The 15,070-nt window shown below is 36.8% G+C and overlaps 1 protein-coding gene and 1 long non-coding RNA gene across 7 annotated transcripts in view; one reads left to right on the forward strand and one right to left on the reverse strand.

Annotated features, from left to right (window-relative positions):
- Positions 1-2,453: 2,453 nt before the first annotated feature.
- On the forward strand, positions 2,454-4,133 carry LOC126757331 (uncharacterized). The gene is made up of 2 exons (XR_007666723.1): positions 2,454-2,629; positions 2,800-4,133. It is a non-coding gene; the product is annotated as an uncharacterized LOC126757331 (long non-coding RNA).
- LOC126757313 (calcium release-activated calcium channel protein 1) overlaps positions 3,860-15,070 on the reverse strand; it is a 165,862-nt gene continuing 154,651 nt past the window's right edge. For 5 of the 6 annotated variants that reach the window (XM_050471111.1, XM_050471112.1, XM_050471113.1 and 2 more), the window contains 2 exons: positions 9,030-9,176; positions 3,860-5,179 (listed from right to left, as the gene is read on the reverse strand). In XM_050471111.1, coding sequence (XP_050327068.1) covers positions 4,637-5,179; positions 9,030-9,176 — 690 coding nt within the window. In that variant the 3' untranslated portion in view covers positions 3,860-4,636. Of the gene's footprint in view, positions 5,180-9,029; positions 10,339-13,416; positions 13,786-15,070 lie in introns of those variants that run through there. The other variant, XM_050471110.1, reaches the window with a different exon arrangement.

Genomic DNA, 15,070 nt, shown 5'->3' on the forward strand with positions numbered 1-15,070 from the left:
GTCAGGGTGAGTATAGTAAAGGGCGTTCGTGTGTGTCAGGTTTTTTTTATGATCTTTTAAATTTTTTTTTACCTTGATGTTTTTCGCTTAGTTTTCATATTTTACAGAAGAACCAAAAGAATTAAAGAAAACAAATAATACCCCAATGACAGGAAATATATAACACATTAGTTTTCCGCATATAATTCCTTTCTGCATTGGCGGCCTTCGGCCGCGCTTCAAAAAAATAACCCTGGCCGATCCAACACTGGGATTTATCGAGATAATGAGAATTCTGAAAGGTTTTACATTGCTCATCACACGATAATGAGTTTAGTAATGATGTCATAATCTTAAATAAGAGATTTAAAGATTCCATATAAGGCTTGAGTTTGATCAGTCAGTTTGTATGGCCGCAAATATTTCACCAAATAAAAAAAGTTTGACATGAAAGCATTCAGTGAAAAACCTGCTTCTATACGTAATAAAAGCCATTATCCACTTAAAATGATTGCTTTAAACTTTATTTCCCTCCTATAGTCGAACAACATCAAAAGCAGAATTTTGGCCAAGAATTTGACGTAAGTGTCATTTACGTATGTATGTATGTATGTGTATAATCTTATTTATTAAGATACGTTTAATAGAAAAAATGTTTAGCTTTGATTAACTTTTCAACATCACGACAGCAGTTGAAAACCGAGCGAATTCATCTACTGCACACCACTCTTTTGCCTATGCAACTGGAACAAAGGCGAATAAACTTACTTACATACAAGTATCTCGAGTACATACATATGTACATATAAAAACAAATATTCGATCCAGCACCATACTCCTTCATTGTATATTTTCGTCCCCTCAGTAAGATATTTTCAAGACGTTGATTTTCATTTCACAAATTTAGCGTTTCTTACATAAAAATTTTTTTTCTGCTGTGAAAATAAAAGATCTCAAAACAAGTTAGAAAATAAAAAAACAACTACAACAAAGAAGTCGAGAATTCCCAAAATCCAGACATTTCTGATTGGAAATGATAAGAAAATATATGTACATACATACATACATACATATGTAAATTTATCTTCAACTTCTTTGCATAACCTCACAAATTAAAACAGAAAGATGATAAAGTAAAAGCTCCATCGAGTAGCACAAAGGAGAACATACATATGTACATATGCACACAGATAAAACATTGTTCAAAAACCGTTTGGTGTACTATACGTACATAAGTAGTTGTATATACATATATATAATTAAAAATACATACATACGTATATGCATGAACTCGTACGAACACAATAACTCGGACAATGTATGTGAATTGTGTGGACGCATTATGCCAATATATAAGCACATACATATATGTTCGTGAAATGAAATGGTGGCTCAACGAAGCCAATGGAAAACGAATAGAAAGATATAAACATTACAAACAGAAACAAAAACATAGAAAACACAACGAACGCAACGACACGTAATGACTGCGATGATTGGGCACATACAAAATCACACATACACACCATCATACAAATACATACATAAATATTAAAAGTTTAGTAATAATAAAGTAAAGAAATAAAAATTTCAAAAAACAATGCTAAAGCAACGAAGTAATTGAAATTCATATATTATTTCCTTTACTTTACTTACGCACGACCTCCACACATGTGCATTAATATTTGCAATCATATACAAATAATATTCGCACGTGAAAAATAACCAAAAAACACGTGCCTGGGGATGGGGAAGGGACACAAGGTCTTCAATTACTTTGCGGTTTATTAATTTATAAATACATAACGGTATTTCTTTTCTGACCAACACCACCACAGCAATAAACGGTAGTCCCTCATAACACTACAGGGAACCAGTTAGATAATTTATACCAGATTTCATCACTTAACACTACTACATCACAAAATTTCGACAAAATATACAACCATTTTAATTTTTGCCATCATTTTTGGAACGACATCAAATAGCTTTGCAATCACTGAAATTACTTCGTTCCTATTTGACTTAATTTTCTATTGCACTACATTGATTTTTCTTGTTGGAAATTTCGCTATACGCATTCACTGCCACTTTATTCATATCAATTACTTACAGTTTATTATTCATGTTAGATGGCATTTTGAAACGAAATGGTTGCAACTTATATTCACTTGAAAAAAAGTGGAAAATTGATTCGTTGGCTCTGTTAAGTTGTGTTTTAAAAACTGGTTTTGCGAAAGTAACGCACAAAATTTGCGGATTTTTAACCTTTTCTTGGCAAATGTCAAAAAAGACTGTCGGATTGGTCAGTGCGAAATTTTATATTTATATTCGTTTGTTCGTGAGTGATCTGTGCGGCCAAGTTAGGCGAAGAAGGTTGTCATTAAAAAGAGTGCAGAGAAAAGAGAGAACGAAAAAATTGTTGAGTGCTACCCATTAATAATAATATACGGTGCATAGTTTTAGGCGCAAAAACTTGATGGGGGGGAGGGGGGGGTGGGGGGAAATATAGCAGTGATTTGTATGAAATCGTAAAGAATTAAATATGTTGTAAAAGCTATTTTCGTAAAATTATAGATTTTCAGGCTACAAGAAAATTTATCTAGTTCAATCAAATTCGACAGAGTACACGAATGATTTATTGCTGCCAGTAAATTTAATTTATTTGTATTTCGATTCGTCCCTTTCCGAGCCTTGCTGAATTTGCACATGTTCCTTTGTCCCAAGAAAGCTACCCGTTCATTTGTCGGAACTATCGACATGGGACCACTATAGCATACCTACCATACAAACTGAACGATCAAAATGATCTTATTCTAGAACTTACCGATCCAAACGAGGTAAGGTCTCCGAAAGTACAGCCTTTGGCCGAATAAAATCTGCGACAATTCCGGTAACGTAGAACTGGCTATTTTGGAAATTGAAATAATCCAGCGTGCAACGAGCCCTCGCATGACACTGGCCACCTGGGCTAACCCCACATATCTGACACCCCTCACTCTATGGTCCAACCCCGTCGAAACTGCACGTTATCTAATCCTAACATCCCATCGGAGTTTAGGTACCCGCTACAACAACGGCGATCAAAATAAAGTTCTCGTATGGAAAACTTTTTCCCTAAGATAATAATACAATCTCCGAACAAATGGTTCCGATCGGTTAACAATAGCTTATATGTACATAGTTGCCACATAAGCTGAACGATCAATATAAAGTTGTTGGATGGAAAACCTTTTTATTGAACAAGATATCTTCACGAAATTTCGCATCAATTATTCTCCGAGGCGACGGTACAATTTTCGAAGAAACTGCGCAGATTGAACCAATATAGCATATAGCTGCCATACAAACTGATCGATGTCAAAACCAAGTTCTTGTATGGAACCTTAGGGTGTATAACGTAATGCCGACAATCAAAATCTTGAAATTTAGAATGCCGACAGTCAAAATACCGACAAATCAAGAAAAGATGGCATTGTTCGTTCGAGACCCTCAGGATCATAACCCTTAGTCAGTAGAATTCACTTTCTGTGCTTCGATAGACATAAGGGCAGACAAGATAAAATATTTTTCATATGTCGGCATTTTGGTTTGTCGGTATTTTGATTTTTTTTTTTGTTATAATTTATCGGTATTTTGATTTTTTTTGTTATAATTTGCCGGTGTTTTGATTTAGCTGCGTATTTAAATTTTGTCGGTATTTTGATGTGTCGCCACTTTGAATTTCGGTATTTTAAGTGTATCCCGAAGCATTAGTATTCGCAAAAGGTATTAAAGCTTAGGTGCAACCGAATTTAACAACTTTTAATTTTTTTAGCTACCTTTATTTTATAAAAATATTTTTTTGATTTAGTTTCGCTGTCAATTTAATTACCATTGCTTATCTTTTTCAAGTTATATCTTTAATTACATATCCTTAAAACTATGTTAAAAGTAGTATTTTAAAAATTAAGTAAATTAAGGTAGTTTGATGGATAAATGTGAAAGAATCATTTTACGTTTATATGCAGTTGAATTCATAACATATTCGATTTGCACATCTTTACACTGCATCTAAATGGCTTTGTTGGCGCTCCACACCGGCAACTGCCAATGACTCTTTCACAACGTAAATCTACAATATTGCTGGTAAATAAAATTTAATTGTAATTAAACTTTGCGTAGCATGGCAACGTATTAATTTTCAAGTGCACAAAGTATTTCCTTAACAACGCTTACTTTAAGGCTTACATAAACACATTTCAATTATATAAATTTATATGTAATATTATAATATTAAAAAATTAAGCGTTAAATTAAACAAGATATGCCGAAATGCATTTCACAATTGAAAATAAAACGCATTTACCAATATCACAATTGTATTTGAATTCTTTGAGAATTCAATTCAATTCGGTTTTCGTGTACATACAATAACAAATGACTAACCTACATAAAAATATATATACATAATGTATTTTGATTTGTTATTTGTTAGTCGTTAGCAATGTCTATATTCGTGTAAAAAGTAGCGTATAAAAACTTTATCGCCTAAATGTATGAGGTCGCATACAGATGTCTCTTCTCCAGTGTAAATATGCAAAAAGTGTATTCCCGATAAATAACAAGCTGTCACCACCATAGCAACATGGTTATGGACTTTCGTCAAGCATGGTGTTTAAACTATTTCACCACTGGCGCCATAATTCAAACCGTTATTACGATGCAGATGATGATGATGCGTATCGATGTGATCCTGTTCCATTTGTTCCTTCAATATCTCCAGTTCGCGTATGCCCGAAACGGTAACTTCGTACTTATGTGTGACAAGCGAACGATAGAAGTGTATCGCAAATGCTAGGAAGACTATCATTACCGGTATAAGTACGATGCATGCCGACCAAGCGGCTGGCTGACTTAAATCATAAAATTTCACCCAACAAAGTATAGCTATCTCGAGTAGGAAGAGTATCAGTCCGAGTAGCGTGGAGAAGGCCCACGCCGTTTCAATATACCAGTGTAGGCGTTCATGCGGTGATTCGTGTACCAACGAGATGCTATGCAAATTACAAACTGTTTCGATATTTGGTAAAATACAAGTACTGATCATAAGCGCCAACATATGAACTGCCACAAGCAGCGTGGTGCAGATGGCGAAGGCGACGAGCATACCGGCAGGCACTTTGGTGCTACTATCCAATTGGACCTCAACCATTGCGACCTACAAATAACAAGTATATTGAATATCTGATCTGTGTGTATATAAATATGTAAAACAATGTGTAGCGATGGCATTTTTATGTGTTTACAAATGAAATTGATTAATTGAATTTAATTGGCTGAAGCATGAAATCGATTGTGTTGACCTGTTGACTTTAACTTTCACCTTTATTTTATATAGATTGATGTGTTTCACATGTTTTTGTATTATGTTAAAAATATTTGAATTCTTCAGAGCAACAATAATATAAATGGCTGAGTGCTGATGACCTTGAGTACCATTAACGACGATAAAGTTAGTAAAAAAAATGATGTTCTGATTTCGAAAAAAATGCGTGAGCATCAGGACCAGCCCTATAGGAATTAATTATTGGTCTACTTGTATAGAAAAAACAGGATCGATATCTCAAAAGCTGAAGGATTAGTTTGCGTATAAAGACGATAAATAATAAGCTGTCACCACCTGTACAGACAGACGGACATGTCTACATCGACACAGCTGATAATTAATATTGGGTAGTCGAAAAAGTCTTTTCGTATTTCTAATCAAATTTTGGTCGACCATTTTTCCGCTAGAGACATTATTCCACCAGTATAAAACTCCGATGGTGCAAGGTCAGGGCTGTGGATATGGTGGATGCATCAAAACTTCCCAGCCAAGTTTTGCCAGTTTTGCCGAGTCATCAAAGATGTGTGTGGTCTAGCGTTATCCTGATGGAACACGAAGCCCTTTCTGTTGATCAGTTCTGGCCGTTTTTTCGATTGCTCATCAACTCGTCAATTCTGACTTTGCGATCATTTGTTGAGCTTCACCACGCTTGGACCATGTTCTTTTTCGCACATTATTGTCGTATTTGATCCACTTTTCGTCTCTTTCGATTCAGAAATGGTTCGATTTCATTTCGTTTCAGCAAAGAATCGCAGATATTAATTCGGTCCATTAAATTTTTCACAGACAATAGATGTGATACCCAAATATCGAGCTTCTTTTTGTAGCCAGCCTTTCTTAAATGATTCAATGATGATGAATGTCAAGTTTCTTAGCGATGTTATGGCAGCTTAAGTGAGGGTCCTGGTCAATCTTTTCCATAATTTCATCGACTTTTTCAACGATAGGTTGACCAGAGCAAGGTGCATCTTTCACATCGAAATTTCCAAAACGGAAGTGAGCGAACCATCGCCTCCGTAAATTTTACAAATTTCAATGGTGGCTTGCGTGGCATTCTTCTCCTTTTTATACAAAAATTTCAAAATATAGCGAATTTCTCTATTATTTTCAACAGCTGTAACTTTTTTTCAACTCCTCGAATTTAATTTTTTTTTTAATGAAGCTTAAAATCTCACCTTTCTAACACTATATGGTATGACACAATGTGATTGGTAGCACTGGAGATATACGACTGCAACGACATCTATTGATAAAATACGAAAAGATTTCGACTACCCAATATATGTGTATTTTACAGGGTCCTCGACCGTTCCTTCTGGATATTTGAAACATAATATACCCTGTTCAGAAGACTGTATAACTGTACAAAAAAACTTATTAGCCATATCTGAGGCAAATTGGTTGAGGTGGGTATAGAAATACTATATACCTATCCATTTAACTTAAGAGGGTACAATAAACCTAAGGCCACAGTACAGTCCTCGTCTATCTATCTTAACAGTTTATCGCTGGGTATGCAAAAGGGTGCTATAGATCAAACAGGGACTTACTGGAAGATGGACATAACGGATTTTTCAATAGGGACGCTACAAAAGTAGACCGAGAGGGACAGCAACGACGCCATATTTTTTCCCGCTCTTCTGACATTTCTCTTCAGTAAGGTTTGCGATTTCATCATGGAAAGATATACGATCCAACAACGAGTCGGAATTATTAAAATTTACTATTAACTTTAAGAAGCGCTACATCCAATTTATGGTGGTCATAATCGTCCCGTCAGATCAACAATTGAGCGTCTAGTGGAAATATTTGAATGCACAGGCACAGTATAAAATGTTCCCGTGGCAGTGAGACAAAGAAGTGCCAGTAGTGTCGAGAACATTGCTGCCACTAGCGCATCAATTGATGAAGACCCAAATCAGTATCTCACATGTCGTTCTCAAGCGTTGGGCATCTCTGTGACGTCGTCGATGGGAGTATTTTGCTTTCAAGATCAAATTGACGCAAGCACTGAAGCTACTTGACCACCAGAATCGTCGTATGTTCGTGAATTGGGCTGAGCAGCAACTTGAAAATGATCCGGATTTTCATCGAAAAATCAACTTCAGCGTTGAGGCTCATTTCTGGTTGAATGGCTTCGTCAATAAGCAAAATATGCGTTATTGGTCAGGCAGCAATCCACACGTACGCTATGAGTCACCATTACTTCCCGAAAAAATTACGGTTTTGTGCGGTTTATCGGCCGCCGGCGTCATTGCGCCGTACTTCTTCCATGTTGATCAAGACCTTCACGTTACTGTGAACGATAACCGAATTTGATGATATGGACTTGGACAATATGTGGTTCCAACAAGCCACACATCGATTTTTGTTTGAAAACCGTCGACAATTGGGTTCAGCGTCTGGGCTTCTGCAATCGTGCCTGTGGTGGCCATGCAAAAGAAATCGAGTTTCATATATAATGGCATCGAATGTACTTTGACAGGAATTTCATTAAAAAAAATCTTTTGTAGCACTTTTATTGAAAAAACCGTTATATTAAGTGTGTCGCGGTCGATTCTGGATAAGGAGAATGGATTTGAAAACATCCCAGCAGAAACTGCTTGAAAAGGCGCTTATTATGTTGCTTGACCGGAATTATGCGGGTCTCGCTATTCGACCGGCGACATCAAGAGGCATCCTGTAATAGTCAGGAGTGCAGTATTTTGACTCCTCTGAAGCTTCTTCCTCAGCTTTTCACTTCATCCAAGCGACCATAACGGACATTTTTAAAAAATGGCATTCAGTATTTAAGCTTGCACAGCAGCCACTTGACAAATTTAATAATAAATAAATAAACAATTGCATTTACATGTACATATGTACAAACCTAACGGTCAACTCTGTCAAATTCAATAATGTAAACAGCAAAACAAATTGTATTAATCAGGTGTTCAGTTAGTCATTAGAAAGATTTGTATGTGGGAAGCATTTATGCACTTAGTAATTGCATAGATATTGAATGCTGACATTACTTTCTGACTGGCTGCACATGAAAAGGCCAAATTAATGGGCGATGCACTGCCAAAACTAAGAATAACAAACGAACGTAAAAGCAATGAAAATGTGAGACAAATTGCAGCGTAATGTTTAACAAGTCGCATGAAATCGCAGCATGACCGAGTGGGAACCAGGTGGACGCGGCTCTAATACTTTGAGGGACAGGAAGTTGTTTCTATAAATTTAATTGAAAAGAATGCTGCGCCGGGTACAAGCGCAAAACAAAAAATGAACAACTAAGAAATTGTTGTTGCTGATTTTTTGCTTTTAATTTAGTTTTATAGATGAAAGTGCGATAGCACGAAGCTTTTAATTCACAAAGGCAGAGGTTGGTTGACAATTTTTGTGCTTGCTTAGTGTCTAAATGTGCATATGTCCCAGTATTGTGAACTAAAAATATCAAGCGACTTGGGAGAATTTATTATCTGCACAAAGGGTTCAAGGTTTCTAATGCTTGTGACTTTGTATGTGCGTAAGCGGACATGAAGTAAAATTATATCGTATCTAAACATCATGTGAGCTTGAGGACTGAAAATTACTACAAGAATTAGAATCATAGATGACGGCAAAACTCAAAGCTACGATTTTGTTAACAAAAAAAAAACAGTTACTACAGTTATTTGCAATTTAATTGCATACTCACCATGGCAAAACCGGAAAGTAATGCCGACGTCTTGCTGGACGCCTTTAGTTTGGCGCGACTCAGCTGCAGCTTGCGCCAGGACAGATAGCTGGGCGAGTGTAGATCGTCTCCGGATTGCGACATGCTGGCGCTGGTTGTGCGTCGTGGCTGTAAACGAGAGAAAGGATAAAAGCTGCGATACGATGACGCTGGCTGTGCTGCGGATTGTTGTTGTTGTGTTTGTGGTAACGGCGGCGGCGGTGTTGGTGTCACGATCGACGACGGCGGCAGCGAATTGAAACGATTACTCGACGCACTCGAATTTAAATTGAGATAACGCGCTGAGGTTGCGCTATAACTTTTTTGCGACACCGAACTAGGACTACCCGATTTTATGAGCGAATTTTGGAAACGCAGCGGACGACACGAATCACAGAGGCTGTAATCGTGTGGCAAATGCGTTGAATAACCACCACCACTCAGGGCAGGTGGCACGCTACCCGTTGTCGATGGTGGCGGCGATGAATGCGTGTGTCGCGTTGACGTCGGTGGCGGCAGTTGTGATGTCGGCGGCGGTGAAGGCGACGGTGTCGTGCCGGAAAGCAAACGCGTTCCAGGTATTACGTTGGTGTTTTGTTGCTTCTCAGCAGGCGTTGTGCCGCGATAACCGCTGGGCAATATTATCGGTGTTGCGGCCGAGGCAAATGTTAGTGGTACGAGCGTGTCGAGCGTACCGTTACACTCGTCCGTTGTGCTGTCTTGTGCGATCTGATGCAGCAGCAGGCTGCTGTGACTGAGTTTGGTGCGCTCATAACGCAAATTGGAATAGGTTTCGGTGTCGAGCAATAGCATTTGTTGCATTTGTTCGAGTTGCTGTTGTTGTCGCAATTTTTTTGACATTTTTGTTGGCTTTTTCGCAGACGGCGCATGTTGTTGCTCGGACACATGTGTTAGTGGGTCCGCTTGGGCGACGGCGACGACACCACCAAACAAATGCCGTATGGTGGCGAACATTTTTGTAGACACAAAACTGTTGTGAGCCCCAAAAACAACGGATCTCTGTATGCGTTAACTTGTGTGTTTGTATAGGTTTATTTTAACGTTAGCTCTATATTCGCAATGCTTGCAATTTTGCTGTGAGCTAAATTGTTTTTGCTTTTACTTGATTAATTAAGGGCACTGCGGCGCTAAGCTGTATATGTTTTTAATTAAAGCATCATAAAATGCTATTTTGAAATACACTTATAAAGTTTCTTGTGAGAGCAAATCACGTATTATAGTGTGTATTTATGTTTGTGATTTTATAGCTCGGTATTTTTCAAGAGGAACGCTGCAAATTTTATAGAGAGGTGATTCGAAAACTACTATTTTCTAACAAAATGTTTTGGAAAAGACATTTTAAAAGTTTAAGAGAGGTATTAAGGCACTGGGTTGTGTACTTTCCCCACTGCTTTGGATCTTGTTGGATTACGAGACCTACTTAAAAACTGGAGGGACAAGATTGTCGAGTTGTAGCCCACGCTGACGACATTGTTAAAGGAAATTTTCTAAACATCGTCCACGAGCTGACCGAAGGGTCCCTCAGCGTGGTATCCAACAGGGCGAATAGAAGCTGTCAACCCTAGTAAAACTGAAATAGCTTTATTCTCTAGGAGGTGTAAGATCCCAGAAGTTCCTCTTACTTATTTCGGAGGCTCACGCCTTTAACCTGTTGATAAGGTGAAATACTTAGGACTTATCCTTGATAGAAAGCTTTCATGGAGTCTAAAGATTGAGGAGAGGTGAACACGCAGGTGTACTGCTGCGAAGGGTGCTCTAAGGCAAAGAGAATCTGGGCATATGAAGCGTCCGAGCGAGGACGCGCCTAAATTCTTTCATCTTTCAACTGCTTCCTGGAAGCTTGGATCTTTGCGTCCCAGAGGCCACTCGTGGCGGCTTTTTTTTCTCACATACCGATGAGAGATACATACATAAGTGGATGGGAATAAGTCTCGCTGGAGAAGAGGTAAAGAAAGCTTTAAAGGCAAGGTTGGGGGGGATTTTCTATAAGAAGCTCTTCGCAAATTTTAGCTTTGGGCTATCAGACCACTGTAGTGTTTTTAGGCAGAAATTGCTGCAATTAAGTTGGTACGAAGTACACCTCTTTCAAGGAGGTAAGAATTTACTCCAAAAGCAAATCGGTAATAATAGTGCTGAACTCCCTAACTATGTGTTCAAAGCTAGTCAAAGAGTGTCTGTACGCACGAGAAATAGCATAAATTGTACTTTTTTATCAGACTCCGCTCATATCCAAATGGTACCAAGTTGGATCTGCATTGACGTGCGTTCTAGTACTTGATTAAGGGGTCTTGCGTGCACTTAGCAGACGCTGCTGGACGGACAGCTCCTCTGCTACTGCGTGATCATTTTGACCTAGAGTAGAACTCCTGGGTCTACTGATTTACATGCTCTTAGCAGAGTTCATCTTGTCGCTATCGTAGGGATTCTTACACCGTCCAATAGACATTTATACAAGACTAAGGTTTCAAGATCTCGGCAGTCATATCTTCGGCAAATCAGGTTACACAAATTTGTGATATTCTCAAAGCGCTTTGTCGATTTGTAAGGGCCTTATGATCTACTATACAGGAGTTTTACGCACAGCAACGGACGGCGTTATAAACTATCAAAGAGAGATCCTTGGTAAGATTCACCTCTTAACCTAGCGTAAAAAAATGGAAAGGAGGAATTATATTCCTTTTCCTAACTCCCAGAATAAATAGTCAAAGTTAGACTTTTAGACTAGTTAAGATGGTCAACATTAACTGTTCTAACTCAATGTGTGGTAGCTTCAGAAAAGACGCCTTAGCAAATGGTTATGCGGTCAGCCTCAAACTCTGCACTACAAAAATATATAATATAATATGATATCACAACAAAAACTAAATACCGAATTTTGAATGTTTTGAATTTGCTTTTTTCTACCCTTAAAGAAATGTTTGAGGTTAGAATTGTCGACAACTTAAAAAAGTGTTCAAAGAAGTGCGATAATTTAAAACCAAATCACAAAAATACAGCAATTGCAAGAAAATGTAGACACAATAATCGAGCTGTCACCGTATAGAACAAGCATCGCTCGTAAAAATATGTTTTACAATGAAACACAATTTTGTTATTGTTTGTCGTACAGAGATAAAGGTGCAAATATAGAAATATGTAGGTGATATATATGTACATACATACATTGATACATATGTACATATATACTGGTGTCTAATGTATTATTTGAAACATTTTCTTAGAAGAACTATGGGTACACAGCAATTATTTTGGCTACTTTTATAAACGAGCAGAGCAGTTTTCGTAATAAATACATACATACATTGTGACAAAAAAGCAACCGAAAATTGTAATTAAATTCTCCGGGTAAATGATATAAAAAAAAAATAAAAAATTATTCGAGCGCGATCTGTCAACCAGTTTGTTTACAGCAGCTACACACCCAGTAGCGAAAAAAGAATTTGTCTCAAATTTTGTATTTCTAACCAAATTTCATTTGTGGAATCGTTGCAAATGTTGGAAAAGGATTAGATACGTTGATTCAGTTTTATCAAAAACACAAGCCTACAAGTACTACAAAGCCTTCAAAGACGGTCGAGGGATCGTTGAAGACATATGTACCTCGATCTGGAGGACCTTCGACCTCTTCAACTGATGAAAATATTAGAAAAGTGAAGGATATGGTAATTGAAAATCGTCAGGCAAGTGTTAGAGAGATGAAAAGACAGCGAGTCCGTTCGAATGATTCTGGTTGAAATTTTGGGTAAGAAAGGCAAGTGTTAGAGAGATGGCAAAGAGCTCGACATCTCCCGGGAGTCCGTTCAAATGATTTTGGTGGATATTTTGGGTATAAAACACGTTCTTGCTCGACTCGTCCCGATAAAGCTGATTTTCTTCAAAAAGACTAACGTAATTATGTCTCTTTGGACATGCCTGATCGTGAGAATTCCGATACCATATTCATGGAGAGCATTATAACTGCCGATGAGACATGGATTTATGAGCTTGATATGCAAACAAGTTCACAATCACCATATTTACCAGATTTGGCTCCGTGTGATTTTTTTTATGTTCCCGAAAGTTCAGTCGATCGAAGAGTTAAAACCAAATTCGCGGAAGAAGCTGAATGGTATCCCAAAAATTGCTTATGAAAAGTGTTCCGAGACTTGAAAAATAGTTGGCATAAGAGTATTACATCTGGTGGGGATTACTTTGAAGGCGACAATATAAGTATTCATGAATAATTAAATATTTTGCGTTTTATTTACAACTTCCGGGTTCTTTCTTGTCACAATGTATATGTATAAAAGTACACGCACGACATGAACAAATACATATTCGAAGTGATACTAAATTTTGCTTCTTTTACTTTTCTTTAACTTCCATACTTTCAGTTATCTTATAAAATTCTAAATGTTCACATTAAATTTCGTAGGAAATTAATTGTGTATGTATGTATGTAGTCTATTAGCAGCTAAGTACTTCACAAAAACACTTTCTATTTAATTTGCAGCATTTTATAATGTTTTTTTTGAAACCATTAACACTTTCGGGAGCATAAAAATCAACTTCGTTTTTTTAGCGTTAAACTTTCGCGTGCACAAATAATCATTTATTTTGCTAAATAAACGCTTTTAACGGCATACAAACAGATAAGTATGTATATGAGTGGAAACGCTGCTTATGTGTAAGTAACAATAGAATTGAGCACTTAGTTTTTGTAATCACTCATGGAAATCAATCACAGTTCTCAAATACCAGTAAAATCAAACAAAGTCCTTCGTCATTTATTTTTCAATATTTTACATAAAACGACGTGTTTTAGGCGATAACGTAAGGTCTAATTAAAAATTCGATTTGTTTAATTTAAAAAACAGCATTTCGCCACTTGTCAATGTGGGCAGTGGCTAATCCGCGGCAGTGTGTCCACAATGACGAGTCATTTCAATCAATAGACTGTGGTGAGAGAACAAAAAAACATACTTTCCGACATAAGTACATATGTATGCTGTATACATGCACAAACATGCAGGGTGTTTATTACTCAAAGAGGCGCTCAACATACTTGTTATTGTAATTTATTAAAAATTATAACTTTTCCGTTTCATAGACAAGCGTATTGATAAAGATTAAGTGAGTTGGGGAGTGGAGCTTCTGAATAAGTCCATGTACATACATTGAGCGCGGCTTAATAATTTGTATGTATGCCGCCGGCAGCAGTAGAACTTAACGCCAGTTCGTTAGCGCGAAGTGCTGACTTCGGTTTTTATTTATATTTTTTCAATAAAATTCCAAGTATGTATTATGTTTGAATGTATGTTAATTTATGTTCAGGACATATTTTGGCGCTTATTTCACATGTTTGTCAATATTAATTGAAATGGTGTTTAGCATTAATTAACACGCTGAGCACTTGCTGCTTAATTGAATTTTTGGGAGAAATATTAGACGCTGGAAAATTTTTCGCCAATATTTTTCGCTAAAATTGCAACAAAACAGATTATATTGTTTATTTGCAAATAAATTTTAATTATTATTTGTTTTGTTTTGATTTTTTTCAGGGAGCCAGGCGCACGTTGTGCAGTGTTGCCGGCTTGCTGACACACAAACGAATAGTTTGGTTGATGAGTAAGGTGGCTGGCGCAGATGTGGGCGTGAAATTGCTAAAATTATTCGCATAAACGATGCATAAACACAAAATACCGCTATGACAGGCGCTGTCTAAGCATTTTTGATGCAATTCAATTTTATTTTACACAAATATATTTATTTAATGTCATTGCATTTATTTATAAACAAATATTGTATTTGTTTTATTTAAAATTTTATTTTATTTTGCTTTAAATTTTTTATTTATGCTTAATTTTCTTTTTCTTAATTTTTTGGTTATTTTTTTTTTTTAATTTGAATTTTTTTTTTTTTCTTGAAAATAATTTTTTTTTCAACTTTTCATTTTCTATTTCATATTAGAATACGTGTTAGCGGCGTTTTTGCGAGATCACCGAATTTATCGAAAACGCTTG

The sequence above is a fragment of the Bactrocera neohumeralis genome, chromosome 4, assembly GCF_024586455.1.
Source record: "Bactrocera neohumeralis isolate Rockhampton chromosome 4, APGP_CSIRO_Bneo_wtdbg2-racon-allhic-juicebox.fasta_v2, whole genome shotgun sequence".
Taxonomy (NCBI): Eukaryota; Metazoa; Arthropoda; class Insecta; order Diptera; family Tephritidae; genus Bactrocera; species Bactrocera neohumeralis.